Here is a 17489-nt window from a genome sequence, read left to right as displayed (position 1 = left end):
AAGACAAGAATTTATGCAAAATCATATATGATTGGACAGATAATATTTCATGTAAATGCTGTTTGTTTGTTGTATACACTGCACTCAGCAATTTTCCAGCTATACGACAGCAGTCTGTAGATAATCGAGTCTGGACCAGACAATCCAGTGACTGACGTCATGGGCATTGATCTAATCTATTGTAATATGATGAAATGCACCAACCAAGTCAGCGAGCCTGACCACCAGATCCTGTTAGTCGCCTTTTGCAAGCATTGTTGCTTTTTACAGCAAGCATGGGTTGAAGAAGACTGAAGATTCTACCCTGGATCTTCATGGGCCTCAAGTATATGGAAACTCACCTGCAGTCTCAGTGACAACACGACGTCTCAGCACTTCGTATCTTGTTATCACCCCGTTCGGCTTCGTTGGTGGTATCCAAGTGACAAGGACCCCACTGTGAGCTCTCTGTTCATTGGCCAGTGCCAGCAATGTTGGTACTGCTTGTTCCTCTGGTATAGCCTCCATGGTCCTCTCTGTCACGCCTGCACTGAGCTCACACCCTCGCTGTGTGCATGCCTCGACACGAACCGTGTACTCTGTGTAGAAGAGGAGGTTGGGGATGGTGTAGGTCAGCTGGTTGGGTCCCCCTTCGTACACCTTATCATTGCCTGTGTACAGCTTGTAGCTAATGATAGCCCCATTGGGGTTGATTGGGGGCTGCCAAGTGGCTTGTATAGAGGATGGGGAGATGGGAAGGAGGGTTGGGGGACTGAGGCCCGTGGGTGAGGAGGAGTACGTCTTTGCCTTTGCAGCAGGACTTTCCACATTTCCCTTGCGGTTACGAGCAATGACGATGTAAGTGTACTCCGTCCCTGGCGCCAAGCTGTAATCTGTGTAGGTTGTTCGTAAGGCTCCTGTCACAAGACTGTCTGTGAAAATAAGCCTGCCTTCTCTTTTGACATCGTATGATGTGATGATGCCATTGGAATTGGTGGGTTGGCTCCAGGACACTTCTATTGATGTGGAACTCATGACTCTCAAGATGGGTGCTTCCATGCCAATCGGAGGGGCATCATTTGGTCTACCGGAGACTTCAGTACTTTGTGAACATCCACCACTGGTGCAGGCTTTAAGGACGAACTTGTACTCTTGATAAGGAATCAGCTGCCCTATGACAAACTCCATAGCTAATCCCTGATAAACCGACACACCATCCATGAGCAGCTCGTACCTGCTGACCTCCCCATTGGTAATCTGGGGCATCTGCCAGATGGCCCTTAATGTAGTGGAACCCATTGGTGCCAGCTGCGGTGGCAGAACCTGCAATGGAGCTGCCTCCTTCGTCCGGATGACTGTAGCATCACTTGTGGTGCATCCTCCCCCTGAACACGCAATCACTGTGTAGGAGTACCATGTGTAGGCCTCCAGCCCACTGTCAACATGGTTGAAGGATGCAGCTGCTGGGAAGCTGAGCGGAACACTGCTGTTTCTCTGTATCTGATAACTTTGCATGACACCGTTTGGACTGATTGGTGCAGTCCAATTTACCTGTAGAGAGTTGACATCATTCTCTACATGTCCTACTGTAGGTGCTGCCACTCCTTGTGGAGCAGCCTGGTCGGTGGACACTGTCTGCCAGGGTGAGTCCACGGAACCCTTGGAATTGCTGGTCCTTACCATGTACTGATACTGGGTGTAGGGCTGGACGTCCGTGTCCATGTACTGATACTCTGGCTTGTTGGTATCTGTGGTCATGTAGATGACCGTTGGGTCACTCACAGCACGCTTCCTACGAGAAACTGTCGGGGTATTGGTACGTCTCAGAACTTGGTAAGAAGAAATCTTGCCATTGGGATTGGCCGCTGGTTTCCATGATATGAGCACGTGGGTGGAGTTGGTGAAGGTTGGTGATGGAGGTGGCTGGCTGGCTGGAGCTACTTCGGCAGTGGTGAAGGTCTGCTTCTGACCTAGAGTACACCCTACCACAGTACATGCTTCTAGTTGGACCAAGTAGTCGGTGTAAGGTAGGAGTCGACGGAACTCAAACTCTCTGTTCAACCCTTGGTATATGGCAACATCAGATCCCACTTCATAGATGCGGAAGTTGGTGACCACGCCATTTGGCTTGGCTGGCATGTCCCACCTGAGAATGGCAGCTTGTCCACTGATAATCTTCTCAACCCGGAACACGCTTAATCCTGAAGGTGATGTCTGTGCAGTTTTTACTGGTGCTGTTCCACTGGTTACACTACCAGCTTTGTTGACAGCTTCAAGTCTTATTTCATAGTTGGTGTATGGTTGGAGCCCGCTGATGGATGTCGATGTCTTGGCAGCTTCCACTATGAGTGTGTTGGTTGGGCTCTGGACTGTCGGGTCTGCAGACACACCTTTGTATAATATCTTATACATGGTGATGACACCATTAGGTTTGGAAGGAGGAGTCCACTGAAGGGAGAAGCCGTAAGGGCCAGTTGTTAATACAAAAGGAGCACTTAGCTCCTCTGGAGGTGCTTCCAGGGTTCTGACCCGAGCCCAGTCACTCAAGCTCTCACCTTGTGCATTGAGAGCCTTTATCCTGTATTCATACACAGTGTATGGTGTTAAATCTGTTCCTGAATGAGTGAATGTTCGAGTGGATCCATCAACCTGGTTAATGAGGATTTCCGTGGGGTTTCCATACTTTCTCTGGTAAATTCTGTACATTGTGATCTGGCCATTTGGATTCCCAGGTTCTGCCCATGAGATGAGGATAGCGTCAGATGACCGGGCAACCAACAATGGAGGTTTCTGATTCAAGGGTGGTGCTTCCTCAGTGGTGACAGTCACACCGGGGCTTGTACCACAGCCATTCTGCACATTCTCCAGACAGGCCTGAAGACGCACCTCATACTGTGTGTATGGTGTGAGGTTGGACACAATGATGGTTGTCTGCGTCCCGACCCCCACCTCCACCTCCGTGCTCTGACCTACATTGAGCAGAACCTTGTACTGGTCAATGATCCCTTGGGAAGATATCACAGGGTCCCATGACACGGAGATCTCCTCGGAACCAAGCACCCTCACTCTCTGAGGAGGGGGGATGTTGAGGGGGGTTCTCTGGGGCATGATGACAGCAATGTTTGTGCTGGTTGTTTCTCCGGCGCTAGTGCGAGCAGTTACGGTGTAGGAGTAGACTCCACTTGATGTTAGGTTGGTGTCTGCAATGCTGAGGTTCAGGCCGTTGTATATGATGATGACACCAGACAGACCGATGCGGGTGATCTTGTAGCCTAGGAGAACTCCGTTCAGGGTAGTTGGAGGTTTCCAATAGAGTTGCACTGTTGTAGAGTCTATGATCACAACCTTCGGAGGATCCACACCTGGAATATAAGACATTTTGGTCTTTTGTTTTTGTCGGGTTTTTTAAAAGAAAAGAAATTTGATTGATATATTTTCTGATACTTAATAATGTATATATTTCATCACAGATCACCTGATACAGAAAGAATGGCCTTATTATTTTGATTAACAGATGTCTTTACTATACAGACCAATTATTAATGGTCCATTACATACAATTTCTTTATTATTTTGAAAATAAATGATGACAAATGGATACCAGAAGATGGACATTGTGGAAATGTAACTTATACCACATGTTTTGTGCTAGGTACCAAACAATAAACCAAACTCAATCATAAGTAAACTGAAAATGTCTAAACTTTCTTTAAATCAAAGCAACTTTCAGACAGTGTAAGGTCATAAGAAGATCTGTGATGTCACAGTGTCAAACCTTCAGGAGCTGCCTCATCTGTTGTCACGGTAACATTTTGGCTCTGTGTGCACCCTGCCTGGGAACAAACCTCAAGGACTGCTGTGTATGCTGTATATGGTGTCAGATCTGGGGAAAACAGAACAAAACACCTGAAAACCTGATTGTCTCTTAGTGAGCATAGACAAGTAACTCGTTTGTTTCCTGGTTCAATAGTGACAAAATCACATTTTCTCTCATGTGTTGGTCAAGTGGCCAAGTTGTGAGGCTGCCAACCCCTTTTGTTACGCAACATTTGGGGGTCTTTAGAGTGGATATTTGGGACTTAGCAGTGTGGTGTATGGAACACAACCAAAATAGTATTTGGTATTAGGTTTCAACATTTTAATAAATCACACACTTTTCTCAATAATATTCAGAATTCATGAGGTGAACAATGAGACTTGGAGTAAAAAATAGATGGATTTCGGGATTCGGGACAGGACACCCTCATGTGTAAAGAGCAATAATTCACTCTGTTGAGGTACATCGTCAAGCCGGAATCCAATGATCATAAATAAAACCAAAATTGCAAGATAAGGGATAGGTAATTCATTATAGGGGTTGGGGAGGGATGGGTGGTCCTTAGGGATTGGTCATATTTTGCTAACATTTTTATGTAACATTTTATCATTCCACACCCCACCAAAAAAAATCAACCACAAAAACAAAACGTCCCTAAATGTTTTTGATATATAATTGTTTTATTCTAATTTTTTTTGGTGATTCTACCTCGTCATTTGACATGACCAAGAGAATGTGGGCACCCTGAAGAGACAAGAGTGGTATTGCGAGTTGTCCTTACTTGTGACTGTGAGATCCCTGTCAGACACTGATTGGTTGTAGCCTCTGTCCAGATCTGGGAAGATAACTCTGTACATGGTGACAACACCATTTGGTTTGCCTGGAGGTTGCCACTGGATACGCAGGACGGTGGGGCCCTCGACGATCATAGTCGGGGGGAGGACGTCCTCAGGGGCAGCTTGTGCTGTGGCCACTTGCACCTGTACACAGGAAGTATGTACACACAGACTGTCCATGCTATCTCCATGGGTGTGAGAATCAGAAGGAGGTGTTGGAAATGTAAAAATATAGGGAGTGTTCTAAAATTAATTTGGCTGGTGAATTCTTTTTTTCAGGACTTGAGAGGGCCACCGGCCCTTGGTACAATATTTGGTTCACCATTCAATATTTGGTCAAAAATGGTTACAGGAATGAGTGAGTGAGTGAATTGTGTTTAAAGCTGCTTTCAACAGTATTCCAGTTACATTGCGGTGTGTCAGCTTAATGTGGGAGGAAAGCCCGAAGTGAGGCATGTCTCAGACGGTTACCACTTCGGTGAAACCCACGAGCATGGGTATGGTGCTGACAAACCTAGAAACATAATCGGGGCGAACAGGGATTCAAACCCACAATCATAGGTTTCTGGCGTGCCCAAGGGACACAACTCTGCACAGCGATTGTGGCGCCTTAGGCGAGTGGGCCACCCGTGCCCCCTACAGGAATGATGCAGATGAGATAAGATAAAAATAAATAGTTTAAATTGAAGTTCGTTGTAGTTACCAAGAAGCAATTGCTGACATAGCTTTATTGCATGAAATATGAAGCATGCTAAATTTCTGTTTACTGACTCTTATTTAGAAGACACAGAATAATGTCGTCATTAAAGTCGGATACATAAATATTTGCTGGGGGATATATTGTCGACAGAGATCAGTATATACCTCATAGACAAACAGAAAATGGTACTCATTCTCGATATAACCCTTATTACACACAATACAATTTAATCCCTCAGTGTATGTAAATATCCACCAGATTCAGTTGAGAGAGTGGTTGCTGTTATCAGTATGGTTCAAAAGTAGGGAGCGTCTGCTGAGGAGGGAGTACAAAATTCATTTGTCAAACGTCTCCAGCACATTCACTTTTGGCCACACTTTTTTAATTTTATGTTTCATTATGATTACAATTTATTCCAGCTTTTCCACTCAAGGTCAAAACATAATTACAAATAAATAGCTATGTCAATCATTTATTTATTCATATGAACCTCATTCTGCCATGGAATTAAAACTGCAGCTGGCTTCTTGAATCACTGATAGTGACATAGACATTGAATTTATATATAACATCTTATATTGTATAAGAGGACCTATATTACTAGCAGGAGACAACAAAAATTTGTTTTTGTAAATTTATATTTTTTTCAGCTGCTTTTCAGTAGGGGCGGCAGGCCCGTGAATGAAAAATAAAAAATATATGAAACAGGTTTCTCCTAAGTCATAAGAGTTTGTCATCTGCAGGCCGCAACATGACACTTCTCTAAATGAAGTATCACTTCTCCCCTCCAAGAGCAAATGCCTTAACTTTTTACAAACTGTAAAAGTTGGATGATGAATAGAATCTCACCCTCGTCTCTTCTGACATCAAATACATCATCACTCGCCGAAAAGAGTTTAAAACTCCTCTGCAAGTCTTTGCGTTTTTAACTCTTATCGCCAAAAGGGCGTGATCCTCCATGTATAATCACCAAAACCCTGTGGTTGCATTTACCGGTAGTATCGTCAGATCATAGGTTTTCGGACATTATACTTTTAGGACGGGCATGTTATTGCCATTGCTTGCCCAATAACAAGGGGTGTGGCATCCCACAGACATTGTAAATACTTAGATGATGGCCTGTTTTTAAGATATAGTCATCTTTATTAGTGAGTGAGATGTTTTATAGTTGTTCATGGGATTAATGAGACAATTACGAATGCTTAAGCGTCCGAAAACCCATAACATGGCGATAACAGATTTTTGTTGTTGCTAAGACTGTTGTTGATACAGTGAACTACTTACTGCATTGCTGTCAGTGCAGCCTGCCTGGGTACAGGCGGAGAGGATGTAGGAATACGTCTTGTAGGGCAGTACAGAGTTGTTATCTGTGTACTTCATATCCAGGCCTCGGTACAGCTCAATACCATCTCGCTTCAAGATATATCGGCTGATCACACCTGTGAAACAATTGAATGACGTCACTAATGTAGGTATTAATTGACATGAGCATGAACAGGGGGTTTTGGTGAGGTTAAATGGAGTTTAACTTCACATTTCAAGATTATTGCACATGCAATTAGTCTGGACAAGTGTTGGTGTCATAGTGCTAGCCCACTGAGATACCATGCATTCTAATGAATACCCCACTCAGACACAGTATACTGACTCTGAGCCAATCAGTCCTTGTTTTAGCCCCTTAATTCTGAATGCCAGGCAGGGTAACAACAAGTACCATCTTTTAACGTCTTTTGGTATGATGCAACCAGGGATTGAAACACGGGCAGACCCTCTACTCATTTGACAACCAAACAGAAGGTTTAGGTTTACATGTGGCGGTCCTGTGTGAGTGAGTGAGTTGGTTTTAACACCGCTTTAAACAGTATTCCATTATATCATGACATGTCAGCTAATGTGAGAGGAAAGCCAAATGTCTTAGACATTTACCACTTCAGGGAAACCCACGAGCACAGATATGGTGCTGACAAACCTAGAAAAATAATCGAGGCAAGCTGGGATTTAAACCCACGATCATAGGTTCCTTGCATGCCCAAGGGACACAACTGTGCAGAGCAAATAGCGGCACCTGAGACAACTGGGCCGCAAGGTCAAAATTCACAAATTAAAATATTGCACTGTCAACCCAGCAGTGAATGGGTACCTGGTAGGATGAGATGGTAATATGACAATAAACCTTCAAGTGCCTCATGAATATGGCAGCTATAGATTAACTATTGTAACATGAAAGAATTGGGTGTTCTTTAACTTCTTTTGAGTAGTATATATTTTTCATTTAAACAAATTCCTATTTTAGGGACAATCAGTGTCTTCTTGTAAATAGTGCCAGAGGATTTGGCATTTTCTGAAACGAGTTCCTGTAACTGAATTGTTGGAAACTTCTCATACAAAAAATGAATGGTTTATCTCACAAGTATATTCCAGCTATATGACGGCAGTCTGTAAATAATTGAGTCTTGACCAGTGACTGATATCATGACCATTGATCTACACAAATGGGATATGATGACATGCATCAACCAAGTTAGCAAGCCTCACCACCCGATCCCCTTAGTCACCTCTTAAGAAAAGCACTGTCACCTGTTACTGCAAGCATGGGTTGCTTAAGACCTATTAAAACCCGCCCATACTAGCTATGTACACTTACCATTAGGTTTTCCTGGCGTGTCCCAGGTGAGATAGATAATGTACAGCTGGTCAGGGTTGACCCGTGTGACTGGGGCCTTGACCTCACCAGGGGCCGCCTGCAGCGTCTGTACACCGACGTAGCTGCTGCTGCTGCTGCCAGCGCTGTTCACCACCGACACGGAGTACTCATAGTCAGAGTATGGGGAGAGACCAGTGTCTGAGATAAACAACAGTGGTTGAACATTAGTATCCATCACTTTAATGGAAGATATCAGCAGGGATGCGCAAATCTGAAAATACATCGACTTATATCTCCACTCTAAAAAATAATCAAAATCTATTTGTCTCAAATGAAGGGTACCACTACTAGCCCAGATAATCTCTTAAACATCTTTTTTTCATCAGTGTTTTAGTCTTGTGGGGCTGTAAACCAAGTCTACATTTCATCTGGACTTGCCAGACATCTTTCTTATCTCCATAATCACAAATCAGTGCTTGGACTGAATGAACAGATGACAGATCAGAGACAATGATGAGGTCCAGGACCAGGAGTGTCAAGCTAGTCACTGGTAATATTGTAAACTCAAATTTCAAGTGACAAATTTTATCCAGACACATTGGAGTATATTGTCCCATACACTACACTTGGGCAGAAACAATGACATACACAACAAAGCTCACAATAAACAATATAACATACTGAGTACTATATGTAAACTGTGCATCTCATCAAGTTCCAAGTGTGGTCACTTTGTTTACACATGTTGCACAATCAGTTATGACAGTCGCCAGTCATGTATGATGGTGTCTTTGTCATCGGTAAACTTGGCAAATAATCTTATATACATAAGAAAAACACTGCTTACTAACATAGTGAAAATGTCCAGTACAGCAATAGTTTGATCACATGTCAAGCAGTTAAGTTTGTGACAATATTATTCGCTCAAATGCTATCACCCTGTACTATCTCATGGAATTCAAAGTCTTGGTATTATTGCTTGATGTAATAGTTCAAAGACAAGGCTACTCGCATTAGTTTCAAGATGCATTTAGGCCAGTGGTTGACACTTGCATTAATTTGGTGACTCATTAATTTCATGATTTACAGAATTCAAAAAGCAAAAAAAAATTAGCGCCTTACAGGCAGCTTGGGTGGTATACTCACCTGGGAGCTGAGGACGATAATGATCCATTGACGAGGGTAATAACGTAGCGCTTTGGGCATTTAAGGAAGTTGCTTTAGTGAATTATAAATATGTGCATTATTATTAATAAATGAGTGCATGATGTTTCTGAAGGAGACCCTTTAGGATACTTTGGGTACGGGGTCAGCGAGGTCGTACCTGTGTAGGTCAGGTTGAGGCTGGACGACACCTTGTCCACGGCTGTACTGCATGACTCTCCTGGGGTGGTTGCAGTTGTCATGGAAACATGGTAACCACTGACTGAGCCACACGATGAGGTTGAATGATCAAAGTCACATCGGTCACAGAAGGCTGTGTTTCGTTGGTTGACTGAACATACTGCTCCCATACCACACCCTGAAACATTCAACATTGTTAACACTGTATTACCTTGTCCAGCAACATTGTCAACACTGTATTACCTTGTCCAGCAACATTGTCAACACTGTATTACCTTGTCCAGGAACATTGTCAACACTGTATTACCTTGTCCAGCAACATTGTCAGCACTGTATTACCCTGTCCAGCAACATTGTCAACACTGTATTACCTTGTCCAGCAACATTGTCAACACTGTATTACCCTGTCCAGCAACATTGTCAGCACTGTATTACCTTGTCCAGCAACATTGTCAACACTGTATTACCCTGTCCGGCAACAGTGTCAACACTGTATTACCTTGACCAGCAACACTGTATTACCTTGTCCAGCAACACTGCATTACCTTGTCCAACAACATTGTCAACACTGTATTACCTTGACCAGCAACATTGTCAACACTGTATTTCCATATCCAGGAACATTTTCAACGCAGTATTACCTTGTCCAGCAACTTTTCATTTACATTATAAGCACTGTGATATATCGGAGCCAGCAACATTTGGCTTACATTGTCAACAATGATCAAATTTGCATGTCACATTCAGACCTGGATCTGGTGGTTGTAGCTGCCACAGAAAGACACTTACTAGTGGTGGTGTTGGACATGTCAGCACAGACCTGTGTCTGACGGTTGTAGCTGCCACAGAAAGACACTTACTAGTGGTGGTGTTGGACATGTCAGCACAGACCTGTGTCTGACGGTTGTAGCTGCCACAGAAAGACACTTACTAGTGGTGGTGTTGGACATGTCAGCACAGACAGGCCTGGATCTGACGGTTGTAGCTGCCACAGAAAGACACTTACTAGTGGTGGTGTTGGACATGTCGGCACAGACCTGTGTCTGACGGTTGTAGCTGCCACAGAAAGACACTTACTAGTGGTGGTGTTGGACATGTCAGCACAGACAGGCCTGGATCTGACGGTTGTAGCTGCCACAGAAAGACACTTACTAGTGGTGGTGTTGGACATGTCAGCACAGACCTGTGTCTGACGGTTGTAGCTGCCACAGAAAGACACTTACTAGTGGTGGTGTTGGACATGTCAGCACAGACAGGCCTGGATCTGACGGTTGTAGCTGCCACAGAAAGACACTTACTAGTGGTGGTGTTGGACATGTCAGCACTGACCTGTGTCTGACAGTTGTAGCTGCCACAGAAAGACACTTACTAGTGGTGGTGTTGGACATGTCAGCACAGACCTGTGTCTGACGGTTGTAGCTGCCACAGAAAGACACTTACTAGTGGTGGTGTTGGACATGTCAGCACAGACCTGTGTCTGACGGTTGTAGCTGCCACAGAAAGACACTTACTAGTGGTGGTGTTGGACATGTCGGCACAGACAGGCCTGGATCTGACGGTTGTAGCTGCCACAGAAAGACACTTACTAGTGGTGGTGTTGGACATGTCAGCACAGACCTGTGTCTGACAGTTGTAGCTGCCACAGAAAGACACTTACTAGTGGTGGTGTTGGACATGTCAGCACAGACCTGTGTCTGACGGTTGTAGCTGCCACAGAAAGACACTTACTAGTGGTGGTGTTGGACATGTCAGCACAGACCTGTGTCTGACGGTTGTAGCTGCCACAGAAAGACACTTACTAGTGGTGGTGTTGGACTTGTCAGCACAGACCTGTGTCTGACGGTTGTAACTGCCACAGAAAGACACTTACTAGTGGTGGTGTTGGACATGTCAGCACAGACCTGGATCTGACGGTTGTAGCTGCCACAGAAAGACACTTACTAGTGGTGGTGTTGGACATGTCAGCACTGACCTGTGTCTGACAGTTGTAGCTGCCACAGAAAGACACTTACTAGTGGTGGTGTTGGACATGTCAGCACAGACAGGCCTGGATCTGACGGTTGTAGCTGCCACAGAAAGACACTTACTAGTGGTGGTGTTGGACATGTCAGCACTGACCTGTGTCTGACGGTTGTAGCTGCCACAGAAAGACACTTACTAGTGGTGGTGTTGGACATGTCAGCACTGACCTGTGTCTGACGGTTGTAGCTGCCACAGAAAGACACTTACTAGTGGTGGTGTTGGACATGTCAGCACAGACCTGGATCTGACGGTTGTAGCTGCCACAGAAAGACACTTACTAGTGGTGGTGTTGGACATGTCAGCACTGACCTGTGTCTGACAGTTGTAGCTGCCACAGAAAGACACTTACTAGTGGTGGTGTTGGACATGTCAGCACAGACAGGCCTGGATCTGACGGTTGTAGCTGCCACAGAAAGACACTTACCAGTGGTGGTGTTGGACATGTCGGCACAGACCTGGATCTGGTGGTTGTAGCTGCCACAGAAAGACACTTACCAGTGGTGGTGTTGGACATGTCAGCACAGACCTGGATCTGGTGGTTGTAGCTTCCACAGAAAGACACTTACCAGTGGTGGTGTTGGACATGTCGGCACAGACCTGGATCTGGTGGTTGTAGCTGCCACAGAAAGACACTTACTAGTGGTGGTGTTGGACATGTCGGCACAGACCTGGATCTGGTGGTTGTAGCTGCCACAGAAAGACACTTACCAGTGGTGGTGTTGGACATGTCGGCACAGACCTGGATCTGGTGGTTGTAGCTGCCACAGAAAGACACTTACCAGTGGTGGTGTTGGACATGTCGGCACAGACCTGGATCTGGTGGTTGTAGCTGCCACAGAAAGACACTTACCAGTGGTCGTGTTGGACATGTCAGCACAGACCTGGATCTGGTGGTTGTAGACAGAAAGACACTTACCAGCGGTCGTGTTGGACATGTCGGCACAGACCTGTGTCTGACGGTTGTAGCCAACAAAGTTGCAGCAGTCCAAGCCTCCTGATATCTTCTCCAGGCCACAACACAACTCATTGGCTGTCTGCCGCGCGACAGAGTCAGAGTAGTAGTGAACCTGGAAGCAAACAGTCAACATGTAGATCTTATTATGTGGACTTAAGGCTGTCTGTATTTTTTTCCAATCTCCCGCCCATCCTGAATTTTCATTCCCACGTGAAACAATAAAAGTTTTTGCATCATAATTCTTCCCACTGTAGGTGAAAATTATGCCCCAATGTGAAAAAAATACTACTATCTTTGTACACTCAAAAGAATCCTAGGTCAGCTTGATCTGTCTTTAGCAAAGTTTATAAGAAAATTCTTTTCCCAAGCAAAGCAACTTGATTGATGTCATAAATTAATTAAAAGACTGGTTCCTAGTGTCTCAAATTTCTAAAATATCATAAAAATAGTTCGCCTGACCACTCTCTTCCAGGTTGAGGTTGGACATGAGAAACAAAAAGAAATATGGATAGCCTAATCTCTGATCCTCTTGGTCATTGGGGGCGGTCGGGTAGCCTAGGGGTTAACGCGTTTGCTCGTCACGCCGAAGACCCGGGTTCGATTCCAGACATGGGTTAATGTGTGAAGCCCATTTCTGGTGTACCGGGGGTAAATTCAAACTCACTCACTCACTCACACTCTTGTTCATAGATATTGCAAAAACAAAGAAAGCTTATGAATTACACACACTCGCACGCAAAATTACCTTCGAGTGCCCTGTATCACTGGAGCAGCAGAGCGTGGTGTCCGCGTCGACGTACTGCGTGCCACAGCAAGTCTTGAGTGACTGTTGCAGGTACACAGCACCTACAGTGTCATTCCCACAGCACACAGCGGTATCGGTCACCACAGCACCCCCACAGCACTGGTGCCCATAACGGACAGATAGAGTTCCTGAACCACACAGACATACAGTCAGTTTACCTCCACCAACATCTCATCCATTGATGTTTATGTAGAGCATTTGACATGTTTCAGTGTCCTCATATACAAAAACATTGCAATGGTTGAAACAATTTTTCTAATTTTTGCAGGATTTGCACAGTTGAAAGTACATATTTCAATGCTTTTTCAGTGGAAAAGGCAAAAAGTAAGAAGGCTCACTAATACACTCAACTTCAACATACTTCTAATTTAAAATTTTAAAAAAATCTTTTTTTTTCCTCCGAAAATACACACATCTAAATCAAACTTTGCACTGTACTTGTTCTATTAGTATGGAAATCATTATCAATGCAGTAGTTTTCAAGTTATAGGTCGCACAAATGTTTAAATAAAAAAAGTCTAGTAATTTTTATTCAGAAAATCTAAATATTGAAATCAAACTTTGAGTGCACGTCTCCTATTGGTATAGAAAGTGTTCACCAAGTTTGAAAAGAATCTATGCAGTAGTTTTCAAGGTATAGGTCACACAAAATATCTCGGAAGGGCGGATTGACAGAATTCCTTGGTATAAATATATACCCCTACCCTTTTATAATAAAATAAAGACTGTTATAATCACCAGGGGTTTGCAACATAATATCCTGCATCCACTGAGGACAAATTTGTTCCTGAATTTAATACAGTAGAACATGGATATAGCAACTACAAGAGACCTGAGAAATCAGTTCGTTCGGAAAACATCTTGGCAAAAACAAAACACAATACACATACACGTTTATACACGTTTCCTCCCGCATCTACCAGTGATTCAGTCCAAAAATACCCAATGATACAACTTCAAAACTTTTTGATGCAATGGTTGGAAGAAATTGTATCTGAAATTTTTATTTTACCCGAATAATATATTCCAATATCGTGTTATTTTAGTTACAGCTTTCACTATATATATTTAAAATTATAAACACCATAAGCGTAGCGCTATGGTACAGGTGATTGCTATTGCTAAATATTTTTTGACGTATGGAACGATTTTGACCAGTCACCGTAGGGACTTCCAGCGCTACATGTATTTCGATTGCAAAAACATCATGTTGCCATTAAATAGTAAAACTGCTTCAAACATGACGTTAAAAAGACTAAGTATGGCATTTATGATATATGTATCCATTCTCTTGCAACTAAACTTCATTTCAAGGCGTAAACTGACCATGGTTGCTGTAAATAATGGTGAGTTGTGCAAGCTACCAATCATTTCACACACGATTTCACCGAAACATTATTGAATGAAATTTGTTTGTTTTACAGACAAGATTAGTCCAATTACATGGACAGGTAAGAGTAACATTATGCAAGTTTAACAAGGTTAAATTGTCACCAGTGATTGTGTTGATTCGCCGCGATTGTGTTGCTTCGCCTCTGATTGCATACAGCCAATTGTCACTGACAGTGAGATTTCTCAGTTCGCTATACACGTCACTAATAAGTGGTAGATGGGCTTTTCGGCGATCAGATATCAGTTTGCTATATCCGTTAGTTCGCTGTAGAGAGTTTGTTATGTATGTAAATTTTATATGATAATATACAGGACATAAATCGTGGATTTTTTAACAGTTTCTTGTATCCGTTTGTTAGCTCTATCTGTGTTCGTTATATCTGTGTTTGTTATATCCGTGTTCTACTGTATGTCCAAGAAAATTGTTTTCTAGAAGGCAAGTAGTTCTGACATCTAAACCATAATACTATTAAAATCATATTTACGCTTTATGCATTTTGGAAAATTGGTCTTGTGAATCTCTGGAACAAGGTCAGTTATTGGACCAAGTCATTAGAAACAAAAAAAAAGGACAAATATCGACGGTGTCGGTGTAATGAATAGCTACCAGCACAGCAAATCTGGGCCCCTGTGGATGAGTAGGGGACAGCCCCACAGCACTGGTCACCCATGCCGATGGACACCCGGTCTTCTCTGCTGTCTGGGCAGCATACCTCTCCAGCACGCACTGCCACATATCTGAAACATCACACCATCCTTGTCAAGTGCATCAAACAGACCTGTTTCTTGTGGGATGATGATTGTAGGAGTGGGTGCATATTGTCAGCCAGTTAATCATCAAGTGAGTGAGTGAGTGAGTGAGTGAGTGAGTGAGTGAGTGAGTGAGTGAGTGAGTTGGATTTAACACCGTTTTGAACAAGACTTCAGTTATGTAGGTCTCAGATGATTTGAACCAAGGGACACAACTCTCCACTATAGACGACTGTGCTCCAGTAAAAGTGTTGAAAGATCAAGGGTATTAACTATTTCATATTAACACGTGCATTATATTCTATGAAAAATTTGATTTATCAGTAAAATTTGTTTAGTAATCACACAGCAGAAGCATGTCACAGGTAGTCACATTGCTACATGAGACAGAATAATGCAAGCAAAGTCATTCTTCTTTTTTAACATCAAAACTTGTTAATGTTACATAATATAATCAATAGGTTGATTTCTGCCAAATGTCTTCAAAGCGCAAAGTTTTTCTGCATCATCTGTCTTAAAATGACATGGATTTCATATGGAATATCCCACTTAGAACCCAGGGTCCACTTGCACAAAGCGATTTTAGCACTATGACTATCACAAGTGTATGTTAAAGTATGGGAGTTACGATTGTAGCACTAAGTTCACTTTGTGAATGTGGCCCATTATCCGACAGATGTTCTGTCCCTGGCAATGCTCCTGACGATTCTCCTGACAGATAATCCACAACTCCACACATGTTATTTTATTACCCATAGCATTAGGAATATCAGTTCATGAAAATGGCATGTGCAGTAGAGCAAATATCAATTCTCGAGCATCAGTGTATTGTTTCTGTCATCCGGACAGCATTTTTAAAATCTTATTGTGATGTAAGTTTGGAATGACGTCACACTAGAAACGATGTCATAGCTGAAGACTGTTGATATATCTTTCAACATATTGTGGGTTTCTAGGACAGTTGTGGTGATTACTGCATTTTTCTAAAGAGGAGATCAAAAGGATTAAGAAAAAATAGGTAATAAAGAAATTATGTGTGTGTAATACTGATTTTACAAAACTTAAGAAAAAATTCATGTATTACGGGGAAATTATAACAATTTTGACACTCGTTTCGTAAAATCAGTATGACACACAATCTCAGATAATAATCTCTATCAACGCTGCATCCAGTGATGAAACAGCTACTGCAGCTCACCTGGTCCCACAGCACCTGTAGCCTGTGACTGGTCCATAGAACTTGCCCCCACAGCACACAGCATCCAGACTGGGACGGCTCAGGTAATCCTTGCCACAGCAGGCATAGCCAGACTTGATGTCATGCAGCGTCCCATCGCAACAGGTCTACACAGACAAACACATGTCATAAACCTACAGGTCTACAAACAATTCCAAGGTGCCCTGCTAACAGTTCAAAGGTGCCAACTGTACTTTATCCTGTGATAAAGTACACTTATTGAGTTACATCATAACAGACTGACGTCTGGCACTGTTCTAATTTCCTCCGCTATGATCTAACGTATCCTTGGTAACACTGTTCTTTCATTACCATCAGGCAACGTGGCACATCTACATCAATTTTCGGTGAAACATTTTTTTTAAACTTGTCCACTATTTGAATATTATTATGTTGCAAAAAAACCCAGCAAAATGATGTCCACCTTCCATTATGCTGCAGGCTTATCACAAACATATTCCAACCACTGTGTCTATGCTACAGCCGTCACAAAGTTGTCCGAGGCCTCCAAATTATGTCTGTTTCTGGACAAAGGAGTGGGTCAACTGCAGTCTACCCCAAAGGAATGAGCAATCCTTAAAAAGTTTCATAACTGCATGTACACCTGTTGCTCAGCGTAAGGCATTAAGGAAACAAAACAGATGCTATATTGATCTTTCTCCGCCATGTTCATCCCATGGTGCGCCATATCACGCCCCAGGCCGTCGATTCACGCCAGTTACGGCATCATGTAGCCTACCTCAACCAACTCGGTAAACACACTATTTTATGGCTTACAGTTTTCTAACATCAGTGGTGGAAACAAAGTTGCAACACGTCGTACAAGAAAACACTTCAACTCACAATAACCAGTGACATCAAACTTTGGTTGGCTTTGTTTACATTTTATAGCTCGGGCCCACAATGCACTAGTGAAATGTTTGGAGTCACATGATTAATTTGATGCAAATTAATATAAAAACTTAAATTTTAAAAATCCTACTTATTGCTGCATGGGATCATCTGTAG

General features: G+C 43.1%; 1 protein-coding gene across 1 annotated transcript in view; it reads right to left on the bottom strand.

The window, feature by feature from the left end:
* LOC139441966 (usherin-like) overlaps positions 1 to 17489 on the bottom strand; it is a 114831-nt gene that overhangs the window by 9740 nt on the left and 87602 nt on the right. Inside the window, exons 48-57 of the mRNA XM_071222710.1 lie at positions 16443 to 16588; positions 15102 to 15232; positions 13043 to 13230; positions 12259 to 12409; positions 9301 to 9498; positions 7977 to 8174; positions 6617 to 6771; positions 4578 to 4776; positions 3755 to 3862; positions 342 to 3341 (exon numbers count right to left, since the gene is read on the bottom strand). Coding sequence (XP_071078811.1) covers positions 342 to 3341; positions 3755 to 3862; positions 4578 to 4776; positions 6617 to 6771; positions 7977 to 8174; positions 9301 to 9498; positions 12259 to 12409; positions 13043 to 13230; positions 15102 to 15232; positions 16443 to 16588 — 4474 coding nt within the window. The remainder of the gene's footprint in view (positions 1 to 341; positions 3342 to 3754; positions 3863 to 4577; positions 4777 to 6616; positions 6772 to 7976; positions 8175 to 9300; positions 9499 to 12258; positions 12410 to 13042; positions 13231 to 15101; positions 15233 to 16442; positions 16589 to 17489) is intronic.

This window comes from Haliotis cracherodii, unplaced genomic scaffold, assembly GCF_022045235.1.
Source record: "Haliotis cracherodii isolate W230 unplaced genomic scaffold, xgHalCrac1.p SCAF_5, whole genome shotgun sequence".
Classification (NCBI taxonomy): Eukaryota; Metazoa; Mollusca; class Gastropoda; order Lepetellida; family Haliotidae; genus Haliotis; species Haliotis cracherodii.
The sequence above is the reverse complement of the archived record's forward strand: the minus strand, read 5'-3'. Positions and strand labels throughout refer to the sequence as shown.